A 15,690-nucleotide genomic window follows, 5' to 3' on the forward strand; every position below is an offset into this window, starting at 1 on the left:
CAATACATAAGATAAACACTAACAGACATAAAAGGAGAAATTGACAGTAACACAATAATAGTAGGAGACTTTAACACCCCAGTCACACCAATGGACAGATCATCAAAACAGAAAATTATTAAGGAAGCACAAGTCTTAAATGACACATTAAATGAGATGGATCTCATTGATATCTTCAGGACATACCATCCAAATGCAGAAGAACACACCTTCTCAAGTGCACATGGAACATTCTCCAGGATAGACCACATCTTGGGTCACAAATCAAACCTCAGTAAATTTAAGAATATTGAAATCATATCAAGCATCTTCTCTGACCACAAAGCTATGAGCCTAGATATCAATTACGAGAAAAAACTGTAACAAACACAAACACATGGAGATTAAACAACATGTTTCTAAATAGCTAACAGGTTACTGAAGAAATCAAAAGGGAAATCAAAAAATTTCTAGAAACAAATGACAATGATAACACGACAACTCAAAATCTATGGGATGCAGCAAAAGCAGATCTAAGAGGGAAGTTTATAGCCATACAGCACTACGTCAAGAAACAAGAAAAACATCGAATAGACAACCTAACTTTACACCTAAAACAACTGGAAAAAGAAGAAGAACAACAACAACAATAAAAAAACAAAATTAGTAGAAGGAAAAAAATCATAAAGATCCAAGCAGAAAGAGATGAATAAAACAATAGTAAAGATTAATAAAACTAAAAGTTGGCTCTTTGAGAAGGTAAACAAAATTGACAAATCCTTAGTCAGACTCATCAAGAAAAAAAAAGAGAGAAGAATGAAATTAACAAAATTAGAAATGAAAAAGGAGAGGTTACAACAGACAATGCAGAAATACAAAGGATTGTAAGAGACTATTATGAACAACTACATGACAATAAAATAGATAAAGTGGAAGAAATGGACAGATTCTTAGAAAAGTTCAATCTCCCAAGACTGAACCAGGAAGAAGTAGAAATTATAAACAAGCCAATTACAAGCACTGAAATTGAAGCTGTGTTGAAAAATCTCCCAAAAAAACAAAAGTCCAGGACCATATTGCTTCACAGGAGAGTTCTATGAAACATTTAGAGAAGAGCTAATGCCTATCCTTCAGAAACTATTTCAAAAAGTTGCAGAGGAAGGACCACTTCCAATTTCATTCTACAAGGCCACCATCACCCTGATACAAAAACCAGACAAAGACAACACAAAAAAAGAAAACTACAGGCCAATATCACTGATGAACATAGATGCAAAAATCCTCAACAAAATTTTAGCAAACAGAATTCAGCAACACATCAAAAAGCTCATACACCGTGATCCAGTTGGGTTTATTCTAGGGATGCAAGGATTCTTCAATATATGAAAATCAATCAATGTGATACACCATATTAACAAATTGAAAGATAAAAACCATATGATCATCTCAATAGATGCAGAAAAAGTCTTTGATAAAATTCAGCACCTATTGATGATTAAAGCTCTTCAAAAAATGGGCATAGAAGGAACTTATTTCAGCATAGTAAAGGCCATATATGATAAGCCTACAGCAAACTTTGCTCTCAATGGTGAAAAACTGAAAACATTCCCCCTAAGATCAGGTACAAGACAAAGGTGTCCACCTTCACTACTATTATTCAACATAGTTCTGGAAGTCCTAGCTACAGCAATCAAAAAAAAGAAATAAAAGGAATCCAGATCAGAAAAGAAGTAAACCACTCACTGTTTGCAGATGACATGATACTGTACATAGAAAACCCTAAAGACAGTATCAGAGAATTACTAGAGCTAATCAGTGAATTTGGCAAAGTTGCAGGATACAAAATTAATACACAGAAATCACTTCCATTTCTATATACTCACAATGAAAAATCAGAAAGAGCATTTAAGAAATCAATCCCACTCACCATTGCAACAAAAAGAATTCAATATATAGAAATAAACTTACCTAAGGAAATGAAAGAACTGTACACAGAAAATTATAAGACACTAATGAAAGAAATCAAAGATGACATAAACAGATGGCGAGATATTCCATGTTCCTAGGTAGGAAGAATCAATATTGTGAAAATGACTATGCTACCAAATGCAATCTACAGATTCAATGCAATCTCTATCAAATTACCAATGGCATTTTTCACAGAACTAGAACAAAAAATTTCACAATTCATATAGAAACACAAAAGACCCCTAATAGCCAAAGTAGTCTTGAGAAAGAAGAATGGAGCTGGAGGAATCAACCTTCAGGACTTGGAAACAATGGAAACAGTGTCAGACTTTATTTTGGGGGGCTCTAAAATCACTGCAGATGGTGATTGCAACAATGAAATTAAAAGACGCTTACTCCTTGGAAGGAAAGTTATGATCAACCTAGACAGCATATTAAAAAGCAGAGACATTACTTTGCCAACAAAGGTCTGTCTAGTCAAGGCTATGGTTTTTCCAGTGGTCATGTATGGATGTGAGAGTTGGGCTATAAAGAAAGCTGAGCACTGAAGAATTGATGCTTTTGAACTGTGGCATTGGAGAAGACTCTTGAGAGTCCCTTGGACTGCAAGGAGATCCAACCAGTTCATCCTAAAGGAGATCAGTCCTGGATGTTCATTGGAAGGACTGATGTTGAAGCTGAAACTCCACTACTTTGGCCATCTGCTGTGAAGAGCTGACTCATTTGAAAAGACCCGATGCTGGGAAAGATTGAGGGCAGGAGGAGAAGGGGATGACAGAGGATGAGATGACTGGATGGCATCATCGACTCGATGGACATGAGTTTGGGTAAATTCCGGGAGTTGGTGATGGACAGGGAGGCCTAACGTGCTGTGATTCATGGGGTCGCAAAGAGTCGGACACGACTGAGTGACTGAACTGAACTGAAGAAGGTAGGAAGTTGTTTGCCAGGGGCTGGGAGAGAAGAAGATACGTTTGTTACTCACTCGTGGTGTCCAATTCTTTGCGACACCAGGGACTGTAGCCCACCAGGCTCTTCTGTCCATGAAATTCTCCAGGCAAGAATACTAGAGTGGGTTGCCATTCCCTTCTCCAGAGGATCTTCCCGACCCAGGGATTGAACCTGGGTCTCCCACATTATAGCCAGAGACTTCTTTACTGTCTGATCCACCAGGGAAGACCCAGAGGAAGAGAGATTATTGTTTAATGTATATAGTTTCCTTTTGCAAGGTGAAAAAGTCCTGAAGTTTGGTTGTGCTATTGCATGAATATGCATAGCACTACTGAACTGTATACTTAAAATGGTTAAGATGATAAATTTAATGCTTTGTAGTGCTTTTCCACTATTTAAAAATGAGGCTCCTTTGGGATAGACATGTACACACTTCTATATTTAAAACAGACAGGGAAGTCTCCTCAATGTTATGTGGCAGCCTGGATAGGAGGGGAGTTTGGGGAAGAATGGATACATGTATATGTATGGCTGAGTCCCTTTGCTGTTCACCTGAAACTATCACATTGTTAATCAACTATACTCCAATATAAAATAAAAAGTTAAAAACATAAAAAAAGCCTCCTTATCTGGTTCTCACATATCCTGGGATTTTTGAGTTTGCTAGTTCTCTCCTTTTTCTTATAACTTCATCTACTCTTGAACCCACTCAGATCACTGTTAAATTGCTGAATACCTCAGTTTGGCGTTTGGCGTGAGCAGAGAAAAATCTAGCCTAAGGTAGGCACCAGTGGGGTATGCCTGGAGTTATCATTAGTGTCCTTACTCCTTACCAGACAGTGTGAATTGTGATTGCTTTAAAAGTATTATCTAGTTTACCTAAAAAAAAAAAAAAATGCTGAGATCACTTTACTTAAGGTGAAACAAGGCTTAGGGATGCTAGATAAATTTCTGTAAATTTCACAGGTTTTTGTAAATAGAGTTAGAATTCCATCTCAAATCCTCTTGCAGCTATCCTCAATATAGCAATTTTGCCAAAATTTTGAAAGTAAGTATTTGACCATTTACATACATACACCAAGGCTTCCCTACAGCTCAGTGGTAAAGATTCCACCTGCAGTGCAGGAGATGCAGGTTTTGTCTCTGGGTCAGGAAGATCCACTGGAGGAGGAAATGGCAACTCACTCCAGTATTCTTGCCTTGGAAATCCCATGGACAGAGGAGTCTGGTGGGCTACAGCCCATGGGATCAAAATCAGTCAGACAGTACTGAGTGACTGAGTACACATGCACAGAGCACATACATACACACACACACACACACACACACACACACCCCAAAACATCTTACCTCACTTTGTTTTTCCTTTCAATACCTCATATTATCTTATTCCTGTCTTCAAAGCATGCAAGCACCCTCCTTTTTTATACCTTCTCTTTTTCCCACAAGTTACTCAATGTCTTGTCTTTTTTATTTAATTTTCCTTCCAAGGCTTCCTAACCCTAATTTTAACCTTAACCCTGAATATACCCTTACAGACCAAGGTCAGTTTAAAGGTGTTGACGTCCCAGGCTTGATTCTGCTGACAAAGATACATATAGTCAAGGCTATGGCCTTCCCACTGGTCACATATAGTTTGAGAGCCAGACCAGAAAGAAGGCCGAGTGCCAAAGAAATGATGCCTTCAAATTCTGGTGCTAGAGAAGACTCATGAGAGTCCCTTGGACAGCAAGGAGATCAAACCAATCAATCTTAAAGGAAATCAACCCTGAATACACATTGGAAGGACTGGTGGTGAAGCTGAGGCTCCAGTATTTCAGTCACCTGATGCGAACAGCCAATTTATTGGAAAAGTTCCTGATGCTGGAAAAGATTGAGGGCAAGAGGAGAAGGTGGCAACAAAGGGTGAGATGGCTGGATGGCAACACAGATGCAATGGACATGAACTTTGGCGAACTTTGGGAGATGGTGAGGGACACGGAGGTCTGGCGTGCTGCAGTACATGGGGTCACAAAGAGTTGGACACGACTGAGTGACTGAACAACAACAGCTTCATAGTTGAAGGTATAGTTATCATCTTTTTTTATTTGTACAGACTGTACAGTTTTTTCTAAGTCAGTCTTCATGCTTCAAAGTATTAAAAATAATCAAGGATAAATAGGATGGTAGGATTACTCACTTTAATAACCTTTTATCATTAGTTAGATGTGCAATGAAAATATTGTTTACTTTTCAAATTGAAATTCCAGATGTACTTGGAATAATGTAGCTACCTAAATACGAACTGAGATGCTACATACTATAAAAAGTAAATTTCAAATTGTAGCTTAAAATTCTATATGACCTCTTAGAATGTTTCTTCCCCATTTTCTCCTGGCTTAGGCCTTTATTTCCTCTACCCTTTGGAGGACTGCCCAACTCTATTCCATTGTACCCTGTACCCTGGCCACAGAGGTGAGCATGAGATTCAGCCACAGAAATTGGATTTGAATCTGAGACTCCCAGAAGCAATGGGTTATTGAGTCTGAATCACCTGACAGCCGGGCCCTGAGGATGCACCACAAGTTTTTACTGCTAAGGAGCTGCCCTAGTTCCTAGCCTTCCATGAAGCCCAATTTTTCATCAATTTCTTTAGTTTTCTAAGCTACCACTGTTACTATTTCTTGCAATAAATCAATCCTATTGACACAAGTACCAAAATAATATGCATGTATGTATGTATGTGTTAGCCACTCAGTTGTGTCCAACTCTTTACAACCCCATGGATTGTAGACCACCAGGATCCTCTGTCCATTGGATTCTCCAGGCAAGAATACTGGAGTGGGTTGCCATTCCATTCTCCAGAGGAAATCCCAACCCAGGAATCAAACCTGGGGCCTCCTGCACTGAAGGTGGATTCTTTACCATCTGACCCACCAGGGAAGCCCCAAAATAACATAATTCATTAGTTAAAACAACACATACAAATGAAAAAGCAGTAAATAAATAAATGTACCTATAAATATGTGATGTATGTGCCAAATGAAATTTTCAATTATATTATTATTCCATTGAAGTGTATTTTACAAAGGTAATCATAAAAGATTTCATCTTTAATCAGTTTCCTTCTCTTTCTGTCTCATTGCTAAGGTGTAATTACACCAAGCAGTTAATTGCTTCCTTGCTTAATAGGCTCTCTGACTTGGGGGATTAACACCCAAAGGAAGACCAAGGTTACTTAAAGCTTGTTTGGGAATTACTGGAGTTCCTAGAGTCAGAGAAGAAATTATATTGCAAGAAAGAAAAGCACACTGAGATTTTTGACATTCTGTTTGAAAGTGAGGGAAAAGAGAAGAATTCTGGAGGTCAACCAGCAGACTGCAAGCGGATGGGAATTCAGCAGGACAGGACTGCTTCCTTCTCCTATAGTAGGAGAGAAAAGTGACATTCAACTCAAATAGCACTAGCCAGTTCTGTTCCCTCTTTGCCTTGTTAGTTCCCAAATCTTGTCCTTTATTTTTTAAAAAATATTGGCTCTCACCCTCTCCCATCCATCATAACCACCAAAATAAAATGAAGTAAGAACAGAGCTATAGCTAGATAAGGTTTTAGGCAGTAGAATTCATGGATTGATCTATGATTCGATGACTTCACTGTGTTGGAAAAGTTAAAGCAATTTGGAAAAGATATGAGATGTGTTCAAAAAACAAAAATTAGAAAGGAGTCTCTAATATGCATACTCCTGGGCTGTCTACTGCCATAAAGTTGTTGTAGTTTAGTCGCTAAGTCCTATCTGACTCTTTTGTTACCCCATAGACTATAACCTGCTAGGTTTCAGTGTGTGTGGAATTTTCCCAGTAGGAATACTGGAATGGGTTGCCATCTCTTTCTCCAGGGGATCTTCCAGACCCAGGGATCAAACTCAAGTCTCCCACTTCTCCTGCATTGCAGGTGAATTCAATACCATTGAGCCACCAGGAAAGTACTTCCTAGCCCCTCAACGTTCTTGGTAGAATTTCTAATTAACTTCAACATCATCTTGATGTTTAAACAAAGGTTGTAGTTGTTAGTGTCACTAAGTCATGTCTGACTCTTATGTCATCCCATAGACTGTAGCATGCCTGGCTCCTCTACCCTCCACTATCTCCCAAAATTTGTTCAAGTTTAAGTCTATTGAGTCATTGATGCTATCTAACCATCTCACTCTCTGCCACCCTCTTCTCCTTCCTCCTTCAATCTTTCCCTGCATCAGGGTCTTTTCCAATGAGTTGGCTCTTCAGATCAGATGGCCAAAGTTTTTCAGCTTCAGCAACAGTCCTTCCAGTGAATACTGAGGATTGATTTCTTTTTGGATTCAGAGTGATGATGAACATATTGGTATTGTGTCTGTCACAGCCTCCACATTCATGCTTTCTGATCTTTTGTCTCCCCTAGACCTTCCTCCCAGGAACATGAGGAACCACACAGAGCTGAATGAGTTCATCCTACTGGGAATACCTCAGACAGAGGGACTGGAGACTGTGCTCCTTGTCATCTTCTCATTTATTTACCTCTTCACCCTGCTGGGAAATTTGCTCATTCTTCTAGCAATTGTCTCCTCCTCAACCCTTCACACTCCCATGTACTTCTTCTTGGGACTCCTAGCGATTTTGGACATGCTGTTCCCCTCTGTCACCTGTCCCAAGATGCTATTCTATCTCTCTGGCCAGAGCCGAGCCATATCTTATAAGGGATGTGCTGTTCAGCTCTTCCTCTATCATTTTCTGGGTTCTACGGAAGGCTGCCTCTATTCTGTGATGGCTTATGATCGCTTTGTTGCCATCTGTCACCCACTGAGGTATAAGCTCATCATGAGACCTGGAGTCTGTGTTGGTTTGGTCATGGCAGCCTGGTTGGTGGGTTGTCTTCAGGCCACCATCCTGACATCCTTTACCTTTCAGCTATCCTACTGTGGCCCCAATCGGGTGGACCACTTCTTCTGTGACATTCCTGCTGTCTTACCCCTGGCTTGTGCTGATAGCTCCCTGGCTCAGAGAGTGGGTTCCACTAATGTTGGCTTTCTGGCTTTAACACTTTGGTTGTGTGTTTGTGTCTCCTACACACGCATTGGGATTGCCATTTTGAGGATCCGTTCAGCAGATGGCAGGCAGAAAGCTTTCTCTACCTGCAGTGCCCACCTCACTGCCATTCTCTGTGCCTATGGACCTGTAACTATCATCTATCTCCAGCCCGCACCCAACCCTTTCCTTGGTGCCATGGTGCAAATATTAAATAATATTGTCTCACCCTTGCTGAACTCATTAATCTATTCCTTAAGGAACAAGGAGGTGAAAAGCTCACTAAAACGGGTATTCTATAATGTAGTATTTACTGCTCTGGACTAAATTATGAGTTTTGAGAAGGATTTTACATTTATTGTTTTTTAACACCATTCTCCTATTTCTTCTTTTTTTTAAAAAAAATATTGTAGTATAGCTTTTCTACAATGTTGTGTTCATTTCTTCAGTACCTTAAAATTAATCAGCCATACCCACGCATGTGCTAAGCTACATCAGTCATGTCTGATTCTTGGCAACCCCATGGACTATAATCTACAAGGCTCCTCTGTCCATGGGATTTTCCAGGGAAGAATACTGGAGTGGGTTGCCATTTCCTACTCCAGGGGATCTTCCTAACCCAGGGATCAAACCCGTGTCTCCTGTATCTCCTCCATTGGCAGGTGGGTTCTTTATACCCACTCATATATCCCTTCTTTTTTGGATTTCCTTCCCATTTAGGTCACCACAGAGCAATGAGTAGAGTTCTCTGTGCTACAGTGTAGGTTCCTATCTGTTATCTATCTTATGCATAGTATCAATAATATTTATATGTCAGTCCCAATCTCCAAATTCATCCCACTACCACCCGCCATTTTCAACTTGGTATCCATCTGTCTATTCTCTACCTGTGTCTCTATTTCTTCTCTGCACATAAGATAATCTAGTTCTTTTTTGTTTGCTTAATTTTTTTTTTATTTTTTTATTTTTTTTTTATTTTTTTTTTATTTTATAAATTTATTTATTTTAGTTGGGGGCTAATTACTTTACAATATTGTAATAGTTTTTGCCATACATTGACATGAATCAGCCATGGGTTTACATGTGTTCCCCTTATTTTTTTATTGGAGTATAGCCAGTCAGCTATGTTGTGATAATTTCAGGTGAACAGCAAAGGGACTCAGCCATTCACATACACGTATCATTCTCCTCCAAACTCTGCTCCCTTTTAAATGAATAAATAGACCATAGAAAATGCTTCCTCACATTTGTCGTATTCACTATTGTATCCACAGGACATTGCTCAGTGATCTAGTAAGCGCTATGTGTGAGTTTATTAAGTGAATGAATGGGTACCATTTAACCTTTTAAATTTGGTGTGATTGAATATTTATTTACTGTAAACAGAAACATAATTTCAATAATTTGGAAACAGAACAACCACATATACTGATTTAAATACATATCCTCTTAAAGTTGAGGAAATGTGAAAACCAAATCTGAATGAACTCTAACCACTTTTCACAATTCTCAAATCAGTGTTGTGATGACTGGCATTGCAAAACAATTAAATCAGTTTAAATCTTTTCTGTATCTAATACTTTAGTATAGCACACAACAAAAAATTTTACCTAAAGTATACATGCTCACATACACAAGCAAACACCAGTTCTTAAAATCTCACTCCATCAACAACACAACAACAAAAGCAATGAACTTGATTCCAAAAAGTGGGCAAAAGACCTCAACAGACATTTTTCCAAAGAAGACATACAGGTGGCTAATAAACACATGAAAAAATGTTCAACATCGCTCATTATTAGAGAAATGCAAATCAAAACTACAATGAGATATCATACACCAGTCAGAATGGCCATCCTCAAAAGATCTACAGTGAAGGCTTGAAAGAGTGTGGAGGAAAGGGAACCCTCTTGTACTGTTGGTGGGAATGTAAACTGACACAGACACTCTATAGGGCAGTATGGAGATTCCTTTAAAATTATGAATAAAACTACCATATGATCCAACAGTTCTACTACTGTGTATATTCCCTGTGGAAACCATAATTGAAAAAAAGACACAACTTCTGAAATATTCATTGCAGCACAATTTACATTAGCATATGGAAGCAGTCTTTATGTCCATCAACAGATGAATGGATAAAGAAGCTGTGTTACATATATGCAATGGAATATTACTCAACTAACTATAAAAAGAATGCATTTGAGACAGTTCTAATGAGGTGGATGAACCTACAGCTTGTTATACAGAGTGAAGTAACTCAGAAAGAGAAAAACACATATCATATATTAATGCATATATATGGAATCTAGAAAGCTGGTACTGACGAACCTATTTGCAAGGCAGCTATGGAGATGCAGACATAGAGAATAGACTCGTGGACACAGAGGTGGGGAATGAGTAGTGGGATGAATGGAGGGAATAGCACAGAAAAATATACATTATCATGTGTAAAATAGATAGTGAGAATTTGCTGAATGATTCAGGGAGCTCAGAAAGGTGTCTGTGACAACCTAGAGAGACAGGATGGGGAGGGAAGTGGGAAGGAGGCTCAAAAAGGAGAGAACATATGTACACCTATGGTGATTCATGTTGATGTATGGCAGAAACCAACACAATATTGGAAAGCAACTATCCTTCAATTAAAAATAAATTTTAAAAAAACTAGTAATTTGATTTAAAAGGGTGTAAAAGACTTAAAAGACATTCTGCAAAGAAGACAACAACATACATTCTGCAAAGAAGACAACAAGCATATAAAAAGATGTTTAATATTAGTACCACTAGGTAAATGAAAATCAAATTCACAAGAAGATGTCACTCACAGCCATTAAAATGGCTTTTACTGAAAAAAAAGAGGGGGAGGAGAAAAAAATGTGGAGAAATTGGAACCACTGTGCACTGTTGGTGGAAAATATAAAATGGTGCAGCCACTATGGAAAACAGTGTGGAGATTCTCAATAAATTTAAAAATAACATTACCTTATGATTCACCAATTATACTTTTGAGTATAGATCCAAAAGGGTCCTGAATATTCATATTTATAGCATGTTCAAAGCAGTATTGTTCACAATAGATAAGTAGGAAGTGAAAGCTGTTCGTGTTCATTAATGATAAATGGATAGTCAAAATGTGGTATATACATACATGGAATATTATTCCCAATTTACAAAGGAAGGAAATTGACACAGTTGGATGCTACAAGATGAATTAACCTTAAGGAGATTATGTTAAGTGAAATGTGAAATAAGCAGCTACAAAAAGACAGATACTGTAGGATTCCAGCTATACTGGGTATTTAGAGTAGTTAGATGACAGATAAGAAGGTAGGAAAGTGATTCCCAGGGGCTGGGGAAGAGGAAGATAAATTGTTGTTTAATATATATAGTTTCCTTTTGCAAGATGAAAAAGTTCTGAAGCTTGGTTGCACTGTAGAATGAATATATATACTACTACTGAACTGTATACTTAAAATGGTTAAGATGGTAAATTTTATGCTTTGTATTGCTTTCCACCATTTAAAAATGAAGCTCCTTTGGGAAGGACATGTACACATTGTTATATTTAAAATGGATAATCTACTGTATAGCCCAGGGAACTTTGCTCAATGTTATGTGGTAGCCTGAATGGGACAGAAGTTTGGGGGAGAATGAAAACATGTATATGTATGGTTGAGTCCCTTTGCTGTTCACCTGAAACTATCACAACATTGTTAATCAAATATACTCCAATATAAAATAAAAACTTTTTCAAAAATAAATAAAAATAAGCCTCCGTATCTGGTTCTCACATATCCTGGGATTTTTGAGTTTGCTAGTTCACTCCTTTTTCTTATAACTTCATCTACTCTTGAATCCACTCAAATCTCTGTTAAATTGTTGAATACCTCAATCTGGTGTGGGCGGAGAAGAGTCTGAGAAATCCAGCATAAAGTAGGCTTCACGGGGTCTTCCTGGAGTTATCATTTGTGTCCTAACTCACTACCAGACAGTGTCTAAAGTAATTTCTTCACAAGTATTACCTAGTTTATCTACAATAAATGCTAGATCACATTACAGAGGTAAAACAAGGCTTAGGGATGTTGCGTAAATTTCTATAAATTAGTTTTCTTGTGGTTAGGATAAGGATTCCATCTCAAATCATCATACAGCTATACTCAATATAGCAATTTTGCTGAAATTCTTAAAATATATATTTGACCTTTTACATAAACACACCAAAACCTCTTACTTCAGCTTTTTTTTCATTTCAGCATCTCTGATGTATGAGAATGTTCCCATATTATCTCTTATTTCTGATTTATACCCTCCAAGCACCCTTCCTTTTTTATACTTCCTTTTTTTCCCTCCAGTTATTCAATGCCTTTTCCATTTTCTATTTATTTTTCCTTCCTAGCCTTCCTCACCCTAGTGAAAGTGAAAGCTGCTCAGTCAAGTCCAGCTCTTTGTGACCCCGTGACTGTAGTCTGCATGATACTCTTCTGTCCATTGAATTCTCCAGGCAAGAGTACTGGAGTGGGTTGCCATTGCCTTCTCCAATGCATGAAAGTGAAAAGTGAAAGTGAAGTCGCTCAGCCGTGTCCGACTCTTCACGACCCCATGGACTGCAGCCTACCAGGCTCCTCCATCCATGGGATTTTCCAGACAAGAGTACTGGAGTGGGGTGCCATTGCCTTCTCCGGAAAAAGATATGAGAAATGTTCAAAAGATGGAAATTGGAAAGGAGTCTCTACTATACCTACCCCTGTGCCTTCTACTGCCATAAAAGTATAATGCTTTTTAGCCTGGATCTGGTTAGACTATTACAGGTTTTGGAGACTGAAATGAAGGCTATTGGTTACTGATGTGTGCTAAAATCCAGAGCATATGCACCCTGTTAATGTAATTTTCTGTTCATTAAGGGCTGTCTGAGACCCCTCTTTTGGCTGGTTTCTCATTGTTGACCCTCATACCCAGAGAGATAATGTGGGAAAGAGTCAGTCTGTCTTTTGTATGTGTGGCTTGCATGCATGCAGCTAATCACCTCAGTCGTGTCCGACTCTTGAGACCTGATGGACTATAGCCCATCAGGCTCCTCTGTCCATAGGATTCTCCAGGAAAGAATACTGGAGTGGGCTCACATGTCCTCCTCCAGGGGATCTTCCCAACCCGGGAATCACATCCAGGTCTCTTCTGTTTCCTGTATTGGCAGGTGGGTTCTTTACTAGTGTCACCTGGGAAGCCCCTAAAAGTGAAACTGTTAGTTGTTCAGTCCTGTTTGACTCTTTGTGACCCCATGGTCTATAGACACCAAGCTCCTCTATCCATGAAATTCTCCAGGCAGGAATATAGGAATGGGTAGCCATTCCCTTCTCCAGAGGATCATCCTGACCCAGGGATCAAACCTGCATTACAGGCAGATTCTTTACCATCTGAGCCACCAGGGAAGCCCATGTGTGACTTATATCATCAGAAATGATTCTGGACATTTCAGTCAGTTCAGTCGTTCAGTCATGTCCAACTCTTTGTGACCCCATGAACCGCAGCACACCAGGCCTCCCTGTCCATCACCAACTCCCAGAGTTTACCCAAACTCATATCCATTGAGTCGGTGTTGCCATCCAGCCATCTCATCCTCTGTCGTCCCCTTCTCCTCCTGCCCTCAATCTTTCCCAGCATCAGGGTCTTTTCCAATGAGTCAGCTCTTCACATGAGGTGGCCAAAGTATTGGAGTTTCAGCTTCAACATCAGTCCTTCCAATGAATACCCAGGACGGATCTCCTTTAGGATGGACTTGTTGGATCTCCTTGTAGTCCAAGGGACTCTCAAGAGTCTTCTCCAACACCACAGTTCAAATGCTTCAATTCTTCAGTGCTCAGCTTTCTTTATATTCCAACTCTCACATCCATACATGACTACTGGAAAAACCATAGCCTTGACTAGACAGACCTTTGTTGACAAAGTAATGTCTCTGCTTTTTAATATGCTGTCTAGGTTGGTCATAACTTTCCTTTCAAGGAGTAAGCGTCTTTTAATTTCATGGCTGCAATCACCATCTGCAGTGATTTTGGAGCCCCAAAAAATAAAGTCAGCCACTGTTTCCACTGTTAATCTAATTGTCTCAGGTGAATATAGGAAACTTGGATAGGACTTTCTTGCATCTTTAAATTTGTCCTTTTAGAATCACAAAGCAGCATTCAAAATTAATACAATTTAACAGTGTATATGAAGCATGGGAGATAGGAGAGTTGTCATGTAAGGATTTCTTGGGGAAACTGCAAGTAGAACCTGCACTGCAGAGACATCCAGCATGGAGAGAAGCGGGCCAATCAAGGCAATTCTAAAGGGAAGCACTAGTCTGTTTACATTGAGATTATTTGCTCCTTTTCCATTTCATTGTCTTAAACACAGCCAATTCACATGCATATTCACCTTAACCACAGATTTCTTTTCACAGACACCCGAGATCGATCCTTCCATAAACATGAGAAATCACACAGTGGTGACTGAATACATCCTGCTGGGAATCCCTGAGACAGAGGGCCTAGAGACTATGCTTTTTTTCCTGTTCTCATCATTATATTTGTGCACTGTCTTGGGAAATGTGCTCATCCTTACAGCTATCATCTCTTCTACTCGGCTTCATACCCCCATGTACTTTTTCTCGGTGAACCTTTCTGTGTTTGACCTGGGTTTCTCATCAACAACTGCTCCCAAGATGCTGTCATATCTTTCAGGACTGAGTCAAGGTATCTCTTTTCAGGGTTGTGCTACCCAGCTCTTCTTCTACCACTTCCTGGGATGTACTGAGTGTTTCCAATACACGGTGATGGCCTATGACCGCTTTGTTGCCATATGCTTTCCTCTGAGATACGTGGTCGTAATGAATCACAGAGTCTGCGCCATCTTGGCCACAGGGACCTGGATGGGCGGCTGTATCCATGCCATTATCCTAACATCCCTCACCTTCCAGCTGTCCTACTGTGGCTCTAACAAGGTGAGCTATTACTTCTGTGACATACCTGCCGTCTTACCTCTAGCCTGTGGGGATACATCTCTAGCCCAGAGGGTAGGTTTTACAAATGTTGGTCTTTTGTCTCTCATTTGCTTTTTTCTCATTCTTGTTTCCTACACCCGCATTGGGATTGCCATATCAAAAATTCGCTCAGCAGAGGGCAGGCAGCGAGCATTCTCCACCTGCAGTGCACACATGACTGCAATTCTCTGTGCTTATGGGCCAGTCATCATCATCTATCTACAGCCCAATCCCAGTGCCTTGCTTGGTGCTATAATCCAGATATTGAATAATCATGTAACCCCCATGCTGAACCCATTGATCTACAGCCTGAGAAATCAGCGTGTTAAATCAGCTCTGAGGAACGCATTTCCCAGGAGAGGCTTCGCTCTGAAGAAAAACTGAGAAAAGCTCAAGCTTTGCTGGACAAAGTTTGAGTCTCCATTTCTCAGGACTAACTCTCTTCTGCAGCTTCCAAGGCATGTTGAAATCAAATGTACTCTGAATGGATCTACCACTTAACGTCACGAAGTTTTAAAAGCCATGTCTGCTTTCATATTTTCCTGTGTTTGTAATGAAATATAATTACTAGAGTAACTACTGACGTCGATCTTATTCTTGGGCTGCCTGGATTCACTGCCAGAACTGCCATCCTTCCCCAAACATTTCCTCCCTCATTAAATCTTTGAAAGAGTTGAGAGAACATATTTTCTTTCTCATAATCTCAGTTGAACATATTTCCGTATAGCTCTAAAGGGAAGG

General features: G+C 39.4%; 2 protein-coding genes across 2 annotated transcripts; both read left to right on the plus strand.

Moving 5' to 3' along the window:
• The first annotated feature begins 7,328 nt into the window (after positions 1-7,328).
• On the plus strand, positions 7,329-8,261 carry LOC145522413 (olfactory receptor 10N1-like). Its single transcript, XM_081531149.1, has one exon. It carries the CDS (start codon positions 7,329-7,331, stop codon positions 8,259-8,261), a length of 933 nt encoding a protein of 310 aa, XP_081387275.1.
• A 6,133-nt stretch (positions 8,262-14,394) lies between these two features.
• LOC145524861 (putative olfactory receptor 10D4) lies at positions 14,395-15,333 on the plus strand. Its single transcript, XM_081537917.1, has one exon. The coding sequence runs from the start codon at positions 14,398-14,400 to the stop codon at positions 15,331-15,333; it is 936 nt and encodes a 311-aa protein (XP_081394043.1). The 5' UTR covers positions 14,395-14,397.
• The last annotated feature ends 357 nt before the right edge of the window (positions 15,334-15,690 follow it).

This window comes from Giraffa tippelskirchi, chromosome 10 (genome assembly GCF_054371585.1).
Source record: "Giraffa tippelskirchi isolate mGirTip1 chromosome 10, T2T-mGirTip1v1.2.pri, whole genome shotgun sequence".
NCBI classification, from domain to species: Eukaryota; Metazoa; Chordata; class Mammalia; order Artiodactyla; family Giraffidae; genus Giraffa; species Giraffa tippelskirchi.

Coding starts and splice junctions, on each gene's coding strand:
- LOC145524861 (XM_081537917.1), top strand. CDS start 14,398: ATGAGAAATCACACAGTGGTGACTGAATACATCCTGCTGGGAATCCCT.
- LOC145522413 (XM_081531149.1), top strand. CDS start 7,329: ATGAGGAACCACACAGAGCTGAATGAGTTCATCCTACTGGGAATACCT.